This window comes from Tupaia chinensis, unplaced genomic scaffold (assembly GCF_000334495.1).
Source record: "Tupaia chinensis unplaced genomic scaffold, TupChi_1.0 Scaffold145916_1, whole genome shotgun sequence".
NCBI lineage: Eukaryota > Metazoa > Chordata > Mammalia > Scandentia > Tupaiidae > Tupaia > Tupaia belangeri.
Genome location: NW_006205774.1, coordinates 1959831 through 1980870, shown reverse-complemented (window position 1 = coordinate 1980870; position 21040 = coordinate 1959831). Strand labels below are relative to the sequence as shown.

The 21040-nt window shown below is 38.0% G+C and overlaps 1 protein-coding gene across 1 annotated transcript in view; it reads right to left on the bottom strand.

Moving 5' to 3' along the window:
* DGKB (diacylglycerol kinase beta) overlaps positions 1–21040 on the bottom strand; it is an 881803-nt gene that overhangs the window by 792041 nt on the left and 68722 nt on the right. The window contains exon 2 of the mRNA XM_006168687.3: positions 15821–16070. Within this exon, the coding sequence (XP_006168749.1) occupies positions 15821–15890 (70 nt within the window). The 5' untranslated portion in view covers positions 15891–16070. The remainder of the gene's footprint in view (positions 1–15820; positions 16071–21040) is intronic.

Sequence of the window (21040 nt, the reverse complement as noted above, 5' to 3'; positions counted from 1 at the left end):
TTTATCATTGGAATTTTTCAGATACCCAAGTTCCAGAAAGCATGGATGAAGGAGAAACTAGAAGTCAGGAGAAAAAGTCCCCTTATTTTATATGGTAAGTGGGCTCTGGAACAGTGGAGCAAAATGCAATCACAGAACACAAGGAAGTTCAGCAGTCAGTATTTTAGAAATATTTGTTTTTTCAAGATGCGTCATGGAGGAACCAGCAGTTAGCGTAATGGCTACGTCGCTGAACTCCCATGTAGTTGACCGTTGTTCGCATCCCAGACCCGGTGGCTTAAACTCACGCCGGACACGTGTGCGTGCGTGCCCAAGATCCCAAGAGGAGAATAGAAGAGAAGGGATTGCGGTGTGGCCGTCCCCCCCCCCCCAGGGAGTGATTTCTCGCTTTCTATCTCTGTCTCTCTCTGTCTTTCTGGCGAGTGCACGCACCCTATAGCAAAACTCTCTCAAAAAAAAAAAAAAAGATGGGTCTTGGAGTGACTGTACTAGTCTACTTTTAATCTAATGTTCATATTTTTTTACTTCTGAACTCTGTGCTTGTTTTATCATAATTGAGCCAAGACAATGAAAGAAGAACTAGTACGGAATTCAACATAATGAGTCTGGTATTAAAGAGGAGAAGAAAAAGAGTTCTGGAAGTTGCCTTTACTAGAAAGCAGCTTTGGAACAGGCTGAAAATATTGAGGGGTGAAATACACCAATGCCTCTTAACTGCTTCAGCAGTTCATGCTGCTTCAGAAATACTTCTCAGAGATGCTCAGAGCAATGTCTGATGTCTCTGAATCCTAGGAAAAGAGAAGGAACTACAGGCCACTGGGCAATTTTTCTGGCTCAAGAAACACCAATGCTTAAGTTTGTTTTGTTTTGTTTTCTGTTGTTCTTATCTTTTAATTCTGATACCTACGGGATCCATCTGGATCAGGCAGTGGAAGGAAAAGTGTGCCCTTTCAGAAATGTTTATTTAGAATGATTGGAGCCAGTCAGTGCTTTTGTTCTATTGTTTTAATTAATTAGTTTATTTTTTATTGTCAGGGTGGGTGCACTTACCAGTGAGGGTGAGAGAACGAGGAGAAATAAAACACTTCACAATGGCGCAGGTCATGCTGCAATCCTTTCTCCTCCATTCCTCCTTCCTGTCAGGTTGTTGGGCATGGATGCGAACATACTGGCATATCTTTCAGCCACTGGGTCGGGATTCAAACTATGGTACATACTTCTCAATGCACAGCACTTAACCACTGTGCTATAGGTTGGGTCCTCTAAGTTTTAAAGATATATACATTTTTTTTCCACCCAAACCAGCTAATCTGATTTCATAAGTCAATTATTCCTGTAGTCAGACCATATTTTGCCAAAACCAGAATGTATCCTCTGTGCCTAATCAAGGCAAAGCTTTTATTATTTTAGCTTTCCCCACCCACCCAATTTCCCTCTGGCAATTAGAAAAATTTGAATTTCGGTCTACCAGGTGGGATTCAGCTCCCATAACCACTAGGCTGCAGAGCTGGCCTCAAGGCGCAGCTTTCAAAAGTCAACCTCTAGAAAAAGGCTTTCATCAGCAGAAGACAAAAACAAAGTAAAAGAAAAACACAACAACTCTCTGATAATATAGGGGACCTACAAACCAGAAATATTTAGTGGAAGATTAATATCTGGGGTCTCTACTGTCCAAACCAAAGCTATAGTTACCATCATTCTGTATTTATCTTGAGGTTCTATCCTAATGGTTGCAGTGACCTGTTTTGGGGGAAGTTCCAAGGGACAATGGGTTATCTTAATCTCTTAGGCCATCAGGAAATTTATGACATATTTTTCTATGCGAAAATGCAACGTGACTTTTCCAACAACCCAATAATAAGATACTAAGCTATACGGTGTGTGGAGCCTGGCCTGTTTGCAGTTGCTGGTAAAATGGTGTGCTCCAGTGATTGGGACAACATGGAGGGCTTAGTTCTGTTCTCTGTCCAATCAATTTTAAATGCCAGGCACAGTGGCCTGTGCCCATACTTCTAGCTGAGAGACTGAGAAGGGAAGGGAGATCAAGATATGGCAAGACCCTGCCTCAAAAAAAAAAGGGGAAGTAATTCATTATTGGGCAGTTGTAGCAGATACTAATACACTGTTCTAAAGGCACTTATGACACGGGGTGAGAGGTCAACCATGTCCTGAACATTCCTTCACTTGGATGAGTCCTCAAAGCATTTTGGAGAAGGTAAGACTATAGCTAGATTAGGGCTGTTTGTTCCCTTTCCCTGAATACTGCTTTGCTGTATTCATTCTATAAAAAAGCACCGAGAAGTAAGCTAATGGTAATTGATACTTACGAGAAAAAGGTGTGTGTGTGTCTGTGTCTAAGTCTTTTATAAGACTGACTTCTTTGGAAAAAATGGAAGATTTAAGCCAATTTTTCATGGGCGGGTTCTAAAAATCCAGCAATTAGACGGATTTCCTTTCATCTGCCATGGGTAAATATAGAAAAATAGGCAAGAGTCCCATTTTGAAAATGTCAGGCAAAAATAAATGGATATGAGACTGTAGTAATAGGACAAAGAGAAGGAAATGGAATGAAAGACAGAGCCAAAGAGACTTCTCAAGTCTGAGGATACCTTTACAGGGACTGAAAAGCAACCTAACAAAAAAAAAATTGTATTTTCATCACCTTGGGTACTGATCATGACGTCAATGGCTACCATAACCTTATATTAATTAGAACACATCTCAATGTTTATTTCATGTTTCCATAGGTCTTGCATACAGAGGCACCCACTGCCTTTGTTCCAGAATATCATTTCAAAAATGGTCTGGTAGTGAATAACATTGGGAGACAGAGAGATACTTTCTCATGAGCAAAGAGCAGATCCATTTACTATCTGTTATGAAAGACTCAGGTTCCCTCGACTCATGGTTTTCCTCCTGTGACTCAACTCACTGCTTGTGCATATGTTACCTGGTGCATTTCATGTTTTCCTATGGGCATTGAAATAGAAGAATCAGTACAAACGTGATGTACATTCATCTTACTTGGAAATGATTAATGGTACATTTGTGACTTAGGAATCTCATGCCTTCCAGCAGCTATGAAGCTGTAGAAGGCTAAATTATTACATGTTGGGTAAAATATCAGCTTCTCCATGGCCTAAGTAATGCTCTGCCTTATAACACGCATTTTTGGGTATGAGAAAATAACCCTTGTTCCTAAAGATATGTAGGAAAGGCTTCAAAAGAGGCTGCAGAATTTAAAAGAAACTATAGTCTAAGAAGTAAAAGAGTTAAATTGGGCTGCTATGAGCAGGACAATTCTTACATGGACTTAAAAAAGCAAATTGTAAATAATAAATAATGATAAAAATAATAATAAAGCTATAAATGTGCATTTAGGAGAAGCACAGATATTGAACTACAGAAAAAGGAAAAGATAGAAGTATAACTCAGAGCATTCTAGTGGTAACAATGAAAGTGATAATTAACTTACATATGATGGCTTGCAGTTTACAAAGCACTTCCACACATTATTTTATCGAAGGCTTACGACAACTTTGTGAGATAGTCTTTATTATTTTCTTAATTACACAGTTGAGAAAATTAAAGTATAGAAAGGTTATGTAACTTGCTAAGGGCCAAAACTAATATGTTAAGAAAATAAGCAGTAGAGATGAACTTAAGGAAATTGAATAAAACCAAAGCAAAGATCAAGATTTGGCTGTAGAATCACAATCTTTTGTCGGAAATTATTCCTTTTATATCATAAAACTTTCATTTCTATTTTTCCCCGTATTAACATGTCTTTCTTTACTACATGGAGGAATAAAAAATTCCTCTTCATACTTTATTCACTTTAGCTATGATCCTTCCTCTTATCGTGGTTAAGGTTCTCTAGAGAAGCTCATATGTATTCTTGGCTCTCTTCCATTCTACCCACTGTACCTTCTAGTCTTAAGATTAAATCTATATTAAAATCACCAATGACATTGTCAAAAATAGACTCTGACTGTATTTTGGCTATCATCATCAACTGGATCTCACTTTCCAGAAACATTGTCCTTTAGACTGTGGAATGCCATTCATTCGCTCATTTCCTCCTCCTTTCTGCTTATTATTTCCCAACTATTTTCCTGGATATTTCAGCAGTTTTACAAAGACAGTTCTTTAGCATTCCATCTTTATCTTACTTTTCTTGCTCAATCTGCTTCCATTAGGCCACACTCTCTATGCCCCTGGTTTTATAACTACACACAATGCACAGGCACACCCATTCATTATCCACAGCACTCACTTCTTTCTTGAGCTCAAACCTGTCTGAGTCTCTATCTGATAGGCTGTGGGAGCCTAAGGCATCATATATCCCAAACCAAGCCACTCTACTGTCTCTCTAAACCTGTTTCACTTCCTTTCCTGGATTGGGTGAACTACACTGATGTAGTTCTTCGAGTTAAAAACCCCATCCTTCTTCCTTGATTCCCATATCGAGTTGGTGATTGCACTTGTTGATTCTACCTCTAGATACTCTCTCTAACATGTGCTTACTTCTATGTTAACAAGATCTCAACCCTCATGTAACTCTGATTAGTCAATAGAATATACTAATAAAACACTTCCTAATTGAGTTGTCATCTCTCTTATAAAGATACATATTTATTCTTTCTGAAATTGAAACCTTATAGTTTTACTATCCCCCGAGTTAATATCTTTTTTTAAAAAAAATAGATTTTTGTTATAGGGCACATACACTCATCAGAGAGACAGAGAGATAGAAAGTGAGAAATCACCCCCCAGAGGGGATTGCCATTGCCATACATTCTCCTTCATTCTCATCTCAGGATTTAGGGCATGCACATACACGCTCCTGGTGTGAGTTTTAAGCTGCTGGGTCCAAGACTTGAACCTTGGTCCACTATGTGGGAGTCCAGAAATATACCCATTATGCCATCTACTAGTCCCCCAAAATTACTATTAATGTCTCTCCCTCTTGAAAGAGTATCTTTCATTTATGGACCCACCTTTACAACTGTTCCTGAATTCCTCAGGGCTTACATACATCCCCATGTACATATTGCATGCTCATATACAAATATGTACATACAGCAACACATGCTTCCAGTTTTTTTTTTCTTTATGTGTGACATTATTTCATGTTTCTGTACATGTTGTCGTAACTACTTGGAGTTTCTCAGCTTTTCTCGGCTCTATTCCACACTTTCAATTAAAATAAAATCTATTCCCCTCTCATCTTCTATCCACATAAAGCACAGTTAAAAGTTTTCCAAGAGTCTTGCATATGTAACATTCAGAAAAATGCATTTCATTACTTTATCATCATTCGCCACTATATTTGTCTCTCTGAACAGACGGTAAGCTCTTTGATTGAAAGCATCATCCTATTCATTTCAGTGTTACCCAAAGCCTAGCGTAATGTCTAAGAGTAAAAGGTACTAAATATTGTTCACTGAGTAAGTGATGAATGAACAACATTAACTTATTCTAGCTGTATACTCATTTGTATCTGTGTGTGTGTGTGTGTGTGTGTGTGTGTGTGTGTTACATCCTACAGTAATGTAGAAGGAGGCAACTAAGGAAATTTCTAGTGAATATCAACTCGTAAGTAAATGAAGTTAAGGGTAAGGTATACAAGCTAGAAATTTCATTCAATATCCTAGTTCTTCCCTACTAGTTAGATGGAAGAAATATACTTCTCTGCTCCCTTGAGGTTAGTATGGTCATGTAAATTGTCTAGACCAAAGAACTGTAAGGGTCTCACTACCAAAGAGAAAATCTAAGAGCCAGCACTCAATTCACCAGCTCCCTCTTCTTTTCTTTTTTGACAGTAACTGCCAAGTTTTGCAGTTGATGGCCATTCCATCTGACCATCTGACTGGGACTTGAGGAAGGACAACGTGAGATTAAATCACGTGCTGCCTCAGATTAGAAATTGACATGAGCAAGAAATTAACTCTCCTGTTAAGTCACTGAGGTTTTTATAAATGTTTCAGTTGTAGCACAATTTGGCTCATCTTAACCAAGAGCCCACTGAATTCATAACTTCAATATTAAAGTTTGACAATAAATTTTAAAAAATTATATTTTTTGTAAGAGTAAAAAATGTAAAGAAATAGATGTTTGAAACTCATTGGAAGTTACATGTCTTTATGGCTCTAAAATAAGGGGAATTTCAACATTTGTAGTTGTGACTTTCTTTTCCTATTGCAAGATTTAGGTATTGAAAGTTTAAGACATATGGGCATAGAGCAGCCACCAACTGGAATTTCAGTCTGAAGCAGTACAACAAATAGGAACCAGAGCCAGAGCTGAGGCAAGGAAGATGATGCAGCCAACATATATTCCAGAAATACAAACTGGGTCACAGCCAGGAACTGCTGAGTTAATCAATGTGAATCAAACAACAACAAAAAAAAAAGGGTCAGAAGTGAGAGCTGCAGCTAATCTAAAATAGAGTTGCAGATTCAAATTTTAGACCAAGTGTCAAGGCAATGTCAAGACATTTGAGGTAAGTTGAGAAATTTCAGATAAGTAATATAAATCGAGAAGCCCTAAATTAAAGAAAAAAACAAAAGTATTCACATCAAAACTTCCAGCTGATACTAAACTTCCTCAGTCACCATAACCACAATTCTAACCATAACGATAAAATATCAAACCTTGAGTACTTTATATACATTTCTACATTTCATTATCAAATCAATTCTAAGAAGAAACGGGAATGTACACCACGGCACTGAAACTGAAACCCAGTTTTCTCTGACACTAAATTATGTGTTCTCAGACGCAATGCTAAGTGGCCCTGTGCCATTTATCCTTTTGTCTTATACAAAGAGAGTAATTATCAATAAGTGGCTTGGCCTCCCAAAATAGAGATAGTCTAACACAGGGCACAGGGCAGAAGTAAAAGCTAATCTCAGCATGACAAATTGGAAAGAAGGCTAGCATGGGATCTAAATTTGTTTAACAATAAATTGAATACACATATAGGAAGAGGTCCAGTCTCTCCTTATCCCATCTTGTAAAGATCAAGCACAAAATATATCTCAGAGACACAATTAGATTATCATGCTAAAGGGTAGAGTTTCTTAAGATAAGTAAAGCTCTTAAAATGGAAAAGGTTTTAGCCATATTTTTATTACAGTTGCTTCATGATTTTCTTCTCATCTCCCTTCCCTTCCTGTTTATTTATCTATTTAGGTTTTTGCCACAGAGCACATGCATTTGCTGGTGAGAGACAGTAAGAGGGAAAGTGAGAATCATCCCCTCAGAGGGGATAGTCACACCACAATCTCTTCTCCTCCATTCTTGGAGATTCGGAGTATGCACGCGTGTGTACCCAGCATTTCTAAGCCACCAGGTCGGGGACTTGAACCATAGTCAGTCTTGTGGGAGGCCAGCGTCATACCACCTGCTGGCCCCTCCCCTCCTGTTTTCAGTAAAGGTTGAGTGAGGGAGGTTCCAGGCATTGGAGGAATGAGCATGGGTAGAATGTTGAAACCTTCTCTGTTTTAGGCAAGGCTCACTGAAGTTCGCCGGTGGCTCAGCACAGTCCATAGGGTGAGAAACCACAGAGACATTTTGGGGCTAACACCATAGTTAGCAGTTGTGCTTCTTTGCATTGTCTCGTATGACAAAACCCTTTAGATGACTGTAGCTGATGGAGATGCTAGGATATGAATCCTGGATTCTAGCTTTTCTTATTTTGGAAACACGATTAATAACCTACTTATTAACATATAGATCTGTATGAGAAACTAATCATGACTGTTTTGACCTTTGTCATCACTCATTGTGCCATGGTCCTGTGCCAGCTAATCTGCCAGAAACATATATACTTTACCTCTTGTCAAGACTTATGTGAGGATTAAATGGTGTAATGCTTGTATACTGCTTACCAGAGCGTACTACACATCTATTATTAATTATGATCATGATTATTGCTCTATTTTTTAATTATTTATTTAATTTTATTTATTCATTCATGTGTTTATTTATTTATTTTAATTTGACCAGAGTGAGACAGAGAGAGAGAGGGAAAGTGAGAAAGCAAGCCACTAGGTCTGGGACTTGAACCGCGGTTGTCCATGTGGGAGTGTCCAACCCCTCAACTGCCATGCCACCTGCTGGTCTCCTGATTATTGCTTATTAAGTCCTGAAACAACACTGGGAGGTGGAATTCTATTTCTTTCTGTGAGAAAGCTGAGGCCTAAGTATTTTATTTAAACAAACCCAAGGTCACATCACTAGTAAGTAGAAGATGGGACAGGAGTCCAAATATTTTCCCATCATATACCAGTTTGTCGTCAGTCAATGGTCTTTCCACTAAGCCATGTCACACGCCTCTAAAGGAAGAAATTCCACTCTAGGTCCAAACATTAGGCGCATCGGTGAAAAGAACAAATTCACCATAATTTGTCAACTTTCTGCAATGCCAGCTGCTATAAATGGTATGAAATTTATGAAAGTTTGGAAAATTTCCCACCATAATAACACGGTATTTTTCAAAAATAATTTACATGATATATAACACACTATATATAGCAAATAAAAAGCTAATCCTAAATGACAACATGTGGGCAGATAATGAATCACTTGGAAATATTGTGAAGATTTTACATAGAAAATATTGTTCCCCATGAAAAGACTTGGCGTTCCTTAACCCTTTGCTGCACCATGGCACCACAGCGCGAAGCACTGACAGACCAATGATGCGATAAGCTCAATTCTCTACACAGCAGGAGCGAAGGCTTTCTATCTTACAACAGCAGTTTGGATGACTATATGAAGAGTGGAGGAGAAAATTGTTCTCCCCTCCCACATATCAATGGAAATGCTTCCCATGGAGTGACTCAGCCTGAAACCCTAAACAGGAGCATGGTCACAGCATGCTGGAGGCAACCACAGCAGGCTCCACGTTACTGCCTCCGGCGCTGGTGAGCGCACACAGAACGGAGCCTGCCAATCGCAGCAGAAGCTTCTACCTTGTGAGAAGAAAAAAAGTCTTGTCGCAGAAAAAAAGACACCGACTCTTCATGCTCCCAAGTTTTCTATTCGATCATCAACAATCTGTTCAAACAGTCAACAGAGCACACTCCCTCCCTCCCTTTATTGAGATAACTTTACAGCTCTATCACCAGCAATTTGCCAGGAAGTGTCCTCATCCCTTCCCAAGTATTCATCTAGCCAATTTAATGCTTACGACACAGGCCATGTTTATTCATTTCTCCCATTTTATGGAAGTAAAAACTGAGACACAGAGGTGTTAAGTCACTTTGCCAAAGTCAGATATTTAAAGTGTGATGGGACAAGGACCAGCAGGGGGTGGAGTGGTTAAGGCACTAGACTCCCCATGACTGATCATGGTATGAATATCAGATCTGGCAGCTTGAAAATCATGCTGAGCACATGTGGATGCATGCCCCAACTCCTGAGAGGAGAATGGAAAAGGGACTGTGGTACGGCCCTTCTCCCTGCAGTCACTTCTAACTCTCCCTCTCTGTGTCTCTCTCCTGTGCACGCACACTCCATATGACAAAATCTTAAAAAAAAAAAAAGTGTTATGGGACCAGTATTAAAATTCAAGCTATCTAGTGTTCTAACTGGCTAACCAGGAATACTATGCTGTTATCACCCAGCTATTTTCAGTTCTATTTGAGAATAGCCTAGGAGACAAAAGAGCAATCATACTTACAGGTTTTACTATAGTTATTGTGGACAGAATACAAAATCAGGTACATAACTTACAAAAGCTATAGCATTCTCTAGGACCAAAATTCAGTTCAACATTGGTTTTACTGGGGTAGGTGTTACATGAGCTCATTCATCTTGCTCTAAAGTTCCAGTGTCCTGGGGTCAGCAGATAGTATACTGGTTATGGCACTGAATTCTCACATGACCGACTGCAGTTCGAGTCCCAGGCCTGGCGGCTTGAAAATCATGCTGGGTATGTGTATACATGTGCCTGAAATTCCAAGAGGAGAAGGGATTGCAGCAAGGCCAGCCCCCTGGGGGGCAGATGATTTCTCACCCTCTCACTGTCTTTCTCACCTTTCCCTGTTTCTCTCACACAAGCACGCACACCCTATAACAAAACTCTTACTAAAAAAAAAAAAAAAATGAATTCCTAGCCCCAATTCATTCCCCAATGAAATATGAAACACTTACTGGATAGAAGATAGATATACCATATCTCACCTTAGCAAGTTGCAAATTTAACTTTAAATCAATAACTTGTACTTTTATTTACTAATTTAATTTACTCTTTTTTAAAATTTTTTATTTGATTGGAGAGGTTTTTGCTATAGGGCATGTGCACTTGCCAGGAAGACACAGAGAGAGAGAGAAAGAGAGAGAGACAGAAAGCAAGAAATCACCCCCTAGGCCACGCTGCAATCCCTTCTCCTCCATTCTCATCTTGGGACCTTGGGCATGCATACACATGCAGCCAGCATGAGTTTAATCCATCAGGTCCAGGACTTGAACAGCAGTCGACTACATGGAGTCCAGCGACATAGCCATTACGCCAACTGCTGGTCCCAGTTTACTCATTTAATAAACAATTTCTTACTGAAAGTTGCAAAACTACTACAATCAAGAAATGGAATCTGACATACCACTTTCCCAATAGAGTATGGAGAAATGCCACTTTGCCAGTATTATACTGCAACATGAAAAAGCTGATCCTTCATTGGCCTTGTAAACTGATTCCATGTACTTAAAAGCACTGACAATATAATACTTTTACAAACTTTAGGGTAAGTTATTTTCAATTATATTTAACCATGGCAATTTATTTCATAAGGATATACTCTAATTATCACATTCCTTGCTTCCTAATTATAAAGAAAACTTCTTGGTGGGGTATATGTAATACTTGTCATGTCATCTTGGTTATTTGGGAATGAGTAGCAAGTTTAATGATCATGGAATGACCACTATTCTTTTACTCAGTTTATCTGTTAGTCTTTCTATAATTTCTATTTTAATAATATTATTACTCTCACTATATCACTTTGTGCTATCAGTTTACTAAATCTTCACTAATCTTCATCTCTATACATTGCAATTTTTATATTTATAATAATTTTGTTACTACTTGTTTTAGGCATTTCAGCAAACTGATTACTAAAGCAAGCATTCTTATAATTAAATGTACCCCCACACTCCTTTGCCAACAGAATATAAGTAGCATCCCATAATAAATTTAATACTTTAGTAGAAATATCTTTCTCCCTACCAATTCAAAGAGAATGTCTATAAATGAGAAATAGTAATTAAATGACATTTTAGCAAACATAACAATAATTTACTTGTTTTATATTAATGCTTCCATAGGTATTTTTCCATAACCATAAATAATCAAATTTTGGAAAATATATTTTATAATAAAGTCAACTTCAGCATAACCAAAACTTAACTTGGTGTTTCCTTTACTTGAAGGATAGTACCATAATTTTTCATCCTTCAAGCCAAGTCAAGAGTTATTATCATAATTTATTATTTCTTATGTTAGGTTTTATTGTGATTGTTTTTAAGTTTTTGCTAAAGGGCGCGTGTGCTAGCCAGAGAGAGAAAGAGGAAGAGAGGAAAGTTAGAAATCGCTCCCAAGAGTGAATGACCATGCCACAAACCCTCCCTTTTCATTCTCCTCTTCAGATTTGGTGCATGCAGGCACAGGAACCTGGTGTGTTTTTCATTGTTGGCCATGTGGATCCAATGCCTAAACCTCCACACCACCTTCTGACTCCCTTGGGTTAATTTTAATGTTATAGTATTTGAATTTCTACTTTTCCAGTCACCAGTGACTCATGATCCATATTGTGAAGTCTCTTTCAATAACTTGATGTTAACTGACTTGGTTCTAATCGCTTCCCACTACCCCATTACCATATACTATCTATCAGTTCTAAAATTATACTTCAGAATTTTAGCATGGTCCATTTACAACTCCACAGTGACATTTTGCTATATGTTTAGCATCACATTTTGATTTCATTAATTTTTAAAATTTGCTCTAAGATAGGAAAGACACAACGAGAGAAGGGAGGGGACAGAGAAAGCAAGAAGGGAAAATTCCCAGGAAGGATAGCTATACTACACTCCCTTCTCCTCCAATCTCCTTTTGAGATTTTGGGCACAAATGCACGTGCACTTGGCATGTTTTTCAAGCTGCCAGTAAAGGACTCAAACTGCAAAGTGGGCCATGTGGGATCCAGCCACCTTAACCACCATACCACTGGATGGCCCAATTCCATCTCATCTTTTCTGCCTTATTTCTACTTACTCCTTTACTTTGTGAAGTGAGCCAACTGTGGCTCACCTTTCTTCCTGGAATATATGCTACTTTTCCTGTTTATTCATTTTCTTTGTCTCTTTAAACTTGTTTTTCTTTTTTTAAAGTATTACTTATTTAATTTTAACATTATTATCATTTTAAATTTGAACAGAGAAAGAAAGTGACAGGGAAAGTGAGAAAGCAAGCTATCAGGTCTCGAACTCAAACCATGGTCAGCCATGTGGGAGTCCAGTCCCTTAATGGTCTTGCCACCACTGGCCCTAACTTATTTTTCAATATTTATTTAAAGCCATACTTCCACAGTAAATTATTCCCTCTTTTTCTCTATCTCAAACTGAATACTAAAACTCTGCAGGACTCTAAACTTTGTGGCACTTTCATACTCTACCTAGATGCAGAATTATTTGTCCCTAAGTTTCTCGTCTTCATTGCACTGTAACTTCATTGAAGGAAGGGCCCATGTATGTTTCACACTTGCAGTTCCTGCAGCACAAAGCAAAATGCCATCCCTGAAGCAGGAAATTTACTCAGAAATATTTACTCAATGATTTGATAAACCACAATGGCAAAAGGCATATGGAAATTGAAAAATCAGAGTGTTTTTGTTGTTGTTGTTGTTTTTGTATTTTTGGGTGTGTGTGTGTGTGCATGAATTTAAAAAACTCAAGAGGAGAATGGAGGAGATGGGATTGAGTTGTGGCTATTCCTCTCATTCTTGTCTCTCTGTTGAGTGAGTGCATGTGTCCTATAGCAAAAACTTGGAAAAGAAAAAAAGTATTACACATAAGAATACAGGTGAGAAACAAGAATTCAGCCACTCTAGGGTAAATTTTCTTTATTATGATAAATGGATGATTTGTGCTTTCAGTGACTCTAAATATAGAAGAGCCATAGGATTTTTTTTTTAATTGTCAGTAGGTGCAAACATTCACCTGAGACTGAAAGAGAGAGAGAGAGAGAGAGAGAGAGAACAGAGAAAGAACCCCTCAATGATGTGTGGTCATGCTACAAATTTTTTCCCTCTCTTTCTCCTTCCCGGTAAGATTTTGGCCATGCAGGTACGTGTACTTAAGATTGCTTTTCTTTCTCTCTCTCTCTCTCTTTTTTTTTTTTTTTTTTTTTTACGAAGGTTTTTGTCTATTTTCTTTTTTTTTTTTTGAGAGAGGTTTTTTGCTATAGGACATGTGTGCTCACTAGAAAGACAGAGAGAGAGAGAGACAGAAAGACAGAAAGCGAGAAATCACCCCCTGCAGGGATGGGCATGCTGCAGTTCCTTCTCCTCCATTCTCCTCCTGGGATCTTGGGCACGCACGCACTAGTGCCCAGCATGAATTTAAAGCTGCTCTGGATTCAGGACTCCAACTGTGGTAGACTATGTGACAGTCCAGCAATGTAACCATCAGGCCATCTGCTGGTCCCCTGAGAGTGCCTTTCAAACCATTGGCATGGGGATTTGAACTGCGGTCAACTATATGTGTTTTGGTTCTCTTAAGCACTGTGCTCAGAGCCAGCCCCAATCGTGTTTCTGTTTTTTTATTTATTTATGTTTTAACCAAGAAAATGTACATGTAATTATGGATTTAGAACTTTGAAATACCCAGCAGCATCTTCACACCCTTACACAAGAGTACCCTAGCCTTTGCATTAGGAAAGTTCTAGAATACCTTTTAGACTGGGCTTTTGTTGTTATTGTTTGGTTTAGTTTTGTTTTGTTTTTGACAGGATCCATGCTTGCAATTCTCCTGCCTGTCTTTCAGCTGGGACTACCAGTGCATGCCACCACATCTGAGTCTTTTTTGGACAGGATCTTGCAATGCTACCCAGACCAGTCTTGAGCACACTCTCTTCCTTCCTCTGCCTCTCTTAGTTGCTGGGTAACAGGCAGATGCCACTACGCCTATGCCTAGCCTTTAGGTTGGACTGGGAATTGAACCTGGGCCTCTCATGGGATCCCAGACTGAAAAGTACAAAGTCTTAGTAATGTCTTGCTGCTGTGGCTAGGCCTGGTCTTTTCAAACACTATATGTGAAGTCTTTATTAGTGTTCTTGACTCATAATTTGCATGCTATAAATTTGAGTGTTACTATTCACTGTCATCACATCAGTTTCTTTCTGTTCCAAATTCCTTCTTCTGTGTTTAACTCTTTTCTCGACTTATCCTTCATAGTGTCATTTAGTCTGTTCCTGGTATACATATGCCCTATATGCTTCCAGAGATGTCTGTGGGTCTAAGGACCACCAGTTACTTCAATTTCTGCTCTTTCACTATTATGCACTACTTGTTCTTTTTTCTTTTTTCTTTTTTTCCCATTTCTTACTTTTTTATTTTCAGCTTTTTGCTATAGGGTGCATACACTTGCCAGAAAGAGACAGAGGCAGTGAAAGGGAAAGTGAGAAATCACTCCCCAGGGGTGATGCCATGATCCCTTCTGTTCCATTCTCCTCCTGGGATTTTGGGCATGCACACACACACACACACACATGCCCAGTGTGAACTTCAAACCTCCAGGTCCAGGAATTGAAATGTAGTCCACCAGGTGGGAGTCCAGAGCCTTAATCACCACACCACCTGCTGGTCCGCAATTCTTACATTTAATTCTCCCATGTTATTTCCTTCCCTCTCATTGTTCTTATTACATTCTTTACATACTACTTTTTCTCCATGCATCCCCTTCCAAGCCTTTTGATGCCACCTCCCTATTTATTAGTTGCTTCCTTTTCTCTCTTTAATACCTTGACCCAGCTGCTGTTCATATTTATAAGTTGAAACTCACTTTGTGAAATAGAGATATTCTTAAAAATCTGTGGTAAAAATATTTATCTTGTAAATAAATCTTACTTTAACCATGTAAGAGAATAATATTTATAAATAGTCTTCAATAAAGTAAATTATCGTGGTCTCTCATTTGTATCAATATGCATGATAAATGTTGGCTTAAGATCCTGACACCTTCTCTTTTTTTTAGAAGCCCTAATTCCAATTCTATAATGTATCTATGGTTCCGAACTCCTATCCTTTTCAAAATATTAACAAACAGAAAATTTTTAAAAAAAGAATAAAAAACAATAAAAAGCAACACAGTCCCCCTTCCTCCTGATATCAATGAGTCAGACTTAATGACTCAACTATGGCATTGCTTCTCTCGCCTCCTTCTGCTTCCCCATTACTGTCTTTACTTCCGGTCTCCTCTATACAGTATCACCAGGCTCCATTCTGCCAGTCTGTCTTATCCTTTGTTTTATTTCTATTACAGCTGGATTGTTTTCCAAACTTAGTTTTGCTTTTAATAACCTTGTTATTTTTCTTCTAGATTTGATATTTGATTCAAATATCAAATTGTGTAATTAGGTTTTTCTATCTCTCCTGTCAAGAAGGTAGTCAAAATCAACTTTCTCATGAATACAAAAGATACACTTGTATTTGTCTGTATGATGAACAGGATCTGTGCTCTGTGTTTGTAAATAGATGATACTTTGCTTGGCAAAAATGTCAAATAAAATTATATTGCCAGTATGAATACTTACACTCAGCATATTTCTGAAGTTGGGAGAATTCTGAGGGGCTAAGATGTGCCCATTTCTCCTGGTTTGTCATGGTGAAGTTGAAGAGCTCTATTACATACCAGCTGAAGAGTCTTCAGGTGTGGGCTGACCTCTACGCTTCAGAGATTCCACATGGCATGTTTCACATTAAAATACCTCAAGTTTCAAAATATGCAGTCTGTCCACATTAAGCTGCTGTGGTTGTGTGTAGTTTCAATAATATGTTAAAGAACTGCAAAAAAAAAAACACATAAAGATTAAAAGATTAGTATTATTATAAGCACAAAGGAAAAAGTTGACAAGTGTTAAGGATTTTAATTCCTGAATAATATATCTTAAAGTTATTTTATTCTGTGTAATAAACTGTTCTTGCTCATTCATCCCTTAATGGCATTTTTATATATATTTCCAAATACCAAATCACAGAAATAAATATAAGTAAGAGTACAAAATATGCAGCTGAGCAGATGTTGTAATGGTAACGTCACATGTAGTCAACTGTGGTAAGTGTCCCAGACCTGGTGGCTTAAAAAATTCTTTTTTTTTTTTTTGAGAGGTTTTTGCTATAGGGCATGTGTGGTCACCAGAAAGTGAGAAATCATCCCCAGGGGTGATGGCCATGCCGCAATCCCTTCTCCTCCTTTCTCCTCTTGGGATCTTGGGCACGCATGCACACATGCCCGGCGTGTGTTTAAGCCACTGGGTTTAGGACTCGATCCACAGTCGACTAGATGGAGTCCAGTGACATAGTCCAGTGACATTATGCTAACTGCTGGTCCCGGTGGCTTAAAATTCAAGCCAGGTACATGTGCGTGTGTGCCCAAGATCCCAAGAGAAGAATGGAGAAGAGATTCCAGTGAGGCCTTTCCTCCAGGGGGTGGTTTCTCACTTTCTGGTTCTCACTATCTCTCTGTCTCTCCAGTAAGCACACGTACCCTAGAGAAAAACTCTCTCTTAAAAATAAAAAGAGTATAAAATATGAAGAAAATTTTATAAAGTCAATTTCATAAAAGTACACATTTGTGTTCAGCTTTATAAATTCCAAAATTATAGGTGTAATTTTTATCAGACTGAACCCATTAACTTATTATCTAAATATGACACATAAAAATCTGGACTCAGATCATTAAGGAGGCTCTATAAGATCTACAGCTCCCTGTACATAGTTTGCTTGCTCTCTTATTCCAATAATTGCTTAGAATGAGCCTCAGAAGTAGCACATATATTTTAAATTATGCAAATCAATTTGGGGGATCATATAACCTTTCCTCCTACCCTGCAATCAAATAAAGAAAGCAGTTTCAGTTTCATGATTAAGAAAAAAAAACTGGTAAGTTTGCCAAGTTAAAGAGCAATTCCAAATGTCTGAAAGAATTGTGTAATGATAGTAGATGATTCTATTGTGAATCATGTCTTAAAATAAACCCTTAGGTTGTCATGGACTGATATTCACTGGCTACATCTGCAACAGCAAACAAAGTGAAAAACCCTCTGGTTTCAACTTTTTGTAAGAGCCTATAATGAATTGCTCAGTAATCAACCACATTGGCACTTAATTTTTATGGAAAGTAACCGATTTAGTTTATGTAAAGTATATCCTTGAACGGCTGATTTATACTAATACAGGTATCATTAACGTAAGTTACAGTACTTCTCCAGAGAAGTCTCACTTGATATCAATGGCTTGCCTTTCTTAAACATCTCTTTACAGTTTTCTGATATGAACCCTAGGATCTTAGTGTCACATCCTGTTATCCATGCCTTAAAAAACTCATTTTTGGTCTCATTTGTTCAGGATTTCTATACTCTGCTATATAAGATGATAGCTTGCTGTTTAATAGGGAAATATTATGATGCAAATCTGCTAACAGAGGCCACATTGCTGGGTGTCTTCTCTCTCAGGGGTCACAATTATGAATTTGTGAAAGTAATAATGTAAAGGAAAAAGAATGCGGCTGTGTGGTGGACATTCCTGTGTCTTCACCCAATTTCCTTCCATGGCTTTCATCCCTCACACTGACTTCATCCTCACTCTTTGCTCTTCTTTGGTTACACTCACTTTTGGTGGGATTATAAAATGTCATGTTCTGTCCTCCCCCAAGCAAAGGGAGAAAGATGACTAAGTCACATTTGGCAATTACACTCTGTGATCTGGGGCTAAATGTTGAGTGGAGTAATTCAAAGACCTGGACAAAACACCTGTACCTAAAACATTACAGAGCTCATCAAATAGCTGGCCCTGTTAAGCGTGAGTCTTCAGCTATCTTGTCACTTCCAGAACCTAGTAATATTCTTTTAATAAAGGATTGAATGGGGACCAGCAGTTGGTGTAATGCCTATGTCACTGGACTCCCATGTAGTCGACCACGGTTCAAGTCCTGGACCTGGTGGTTTAAACTCATGTCGGACGCATGTGCGTGTGTGCCCAAGATCCCGAGAGGAGAATGGAGGAGAAGGGATTGTGGCATGGCCATTCCCCTGGGGGGTGATTTCTTGCTTTCTGTCTCTGTGTCTCTCTCTGTCTTTCTGGTGAGTGCATGTGCCCTATAGCAAAAACCTCTCCAAAATAAATAAATAAATAAAGGACTGAATGTATACATTATCAGGACATCACAATAAAACTTCTATGAGTAAATTGAATTATACCTTAATTTTAAAATATTTTAAATAATTTTTTTAAATCAAGAATTAAGTGGGCTTGAATCAGTTTCTATTGCCTACAATCCCAAACTCTTGACAAAAATGGCAGTCTATTTACTCATTTAAGAAAGTTTGTGCCCACCCGACTATGTTCCAGACAGCATTCCAAGAACTAGAGAAATTACAAAGATCAAAACACACAAAAGATAAAATAATGCAAATTCCAACAACGTGTCAGCTTTATTAAGAGCTTGCAGTATGCATGTCACTCTCTTAATAGCATACGTCAATTAGATCATTCAATGTTCACACAATAACTCTGTGAGGTAGATACTGATATTCTCTATTTTCAACAAAAAAGGTAACTGTCCCTCAGAGAGTGGAACCTGGTAGGTGTGTCAGAGACATCAACAAACCTAACCAATAGCCATTCTCCCTTGACTCCCTGGTAAGACACTTCTAATTTTACTGAGTGAATCCTTCTGATTTTCTACAGGAAGAAGTGGTGAACAAGATAAATAATGTTGCACGGGGTGAGTGAGGCATGTAGAAAAGCTGTGTAAGAGGACATTGCTGACAAGTTCCCTGTTAACCATTCTTTGCTTTTCCTTTAGCTTCCTACCTGAAATGTTAGCATATTGTCCAAAAATTCAGTCTCTTATACTATCGGGTAAGTTTCAGAATGCAAGTTACATGCTAAGGAGGTACAGCCCCATAAAGTAGACTGGGGTAGGCAAACCAATGACAACAGAACAAATTTGGCCACTGGTTCTGTACATACAGTTGCAATGAAGCAGAGATACATCAATTCAAGAAACCAACAGGAGGCCATTTTGTTTATTTCAAATAAAGAGTTCTGGGTATTATCCTGAAAGCAGTAAGGTACAAGGAAAGGATTGGAGGAAAAAAAAGTAAAAGGCTAGAAACTGATCATTTGTGTTTTGAAAAAATATCAAAAAATATCAACATCTTTGGTTTAGTTCTTTTTTCTCTCCTTGTGTTGTTGCAATAGCTTCCTGACTGACAAACTCCACTGCATCCTTTCCTTAAAGCACCCAAATCCCAGATCTTCCTTGTCCTTGATTGGTTACAATGGAAGGTGATTCCAGAGATGTCTAGATGTCTAGCAATTTAACAACAAATTAATCATTAAATTATAAATTATTAATTCATCCCATCAGGGCTCAAAACTACATATTGTGCCTAATTCTAGCAAGAAGAAGCAATATATACATATATATATATATATATATTCAATACTGATGATAAAATATTACATTAAAAGTAAATAAAAGTGAAGGGATGATGTGTATGAAGTAACCACTTAATATGGAATGACCAAGTGAGGCCTTGCTGTGTTCTTGCAAAGATCTAATGAAGGTCAGTTCACAGGTCATTTCAAACCTGAGTCACTTATACTTAATTAAAATCATTAAATTATAAATTATTAATTCATCCCATCAGGGCTCAAAACTACATATTGTGCCTAATTCTAGCAAGAAGAAGCAATATATACATATATATATATATATATTCAATACTGATGATAAAATATTACATTAAAAGTAAATAAAAGTGAAGGGATGATGTGTATGAAGTAACCACTTAATATGGAATGACCAAGTGAGGCCTTGCTGTGTTCTTGCAAAGATCTAATGAAGGTCAGTTCACAGGTCATTTCAAACCTGAGTCACTTATACTTAATTAACAGGGATATATACAGAGACTCTACCTAGTCAACTAATTGAACTGACTTATCAAAAATCTGTGAAAAGAGAAATGCTGCATGTACAATTTAAATCCAGAGGCACAGCTATTCCTCAGGCCTCAGAAGATGATGGAAATGATGACAGCACTTTTAGTCTCTGCCTCCTCAAAATGTGTAGCTAGAATGTGACAATATTCACTTGGGATTCCCTATGGTGCATTCACAGATTTCCTGATCCCTGCAGACTGGCTTTCTTTAGGCACATAAAATGAGTCCCAGCGGGGGATCCTCTGTGCTGGCTCTTGGAAAGCAGCCTAATTCTAGCTTTCTGCATCTAGCCAGCGGATGTGCCACTTTGCTTAGTTGGTGGTAAGAGATAATTATGTTGGAGGAGTTTAAGAAGGCTCTTTGGTCCATTGTACCTGAGCTAAAACACATTTTCCATAATTAGAGAAGGAATCGACCTCCTCGTGAAGAAGCCAGTAGGCAATATCTAGACAATAAATCTGATAGTTTTGATACATTAGTTGTTAGTCACATTATGTGAGTGAATACTTCTAAGTCAGCATGGTAAGATTCCAGTCACTAAATAAGAGTTGATAAATATTAAGGCATACTAAAAAGTATATGTGTACATATTTATAGTAATATGATGACTGAAAATACATCCTGGGTCTCAAGGGTCATAAATCTCAAATTGTAAAGTAAACAATGATGAAAATGTTAGGGATGAGGAAGGAAGACAGAGATCAAATACCAACCACAGAATTGCCTAAGGAAAAGTAGGATGTAATTAAATGGAATCTTAATTCTATCAGTTGATTCATAATTATCTGTTCATTCAACTAGGGAAA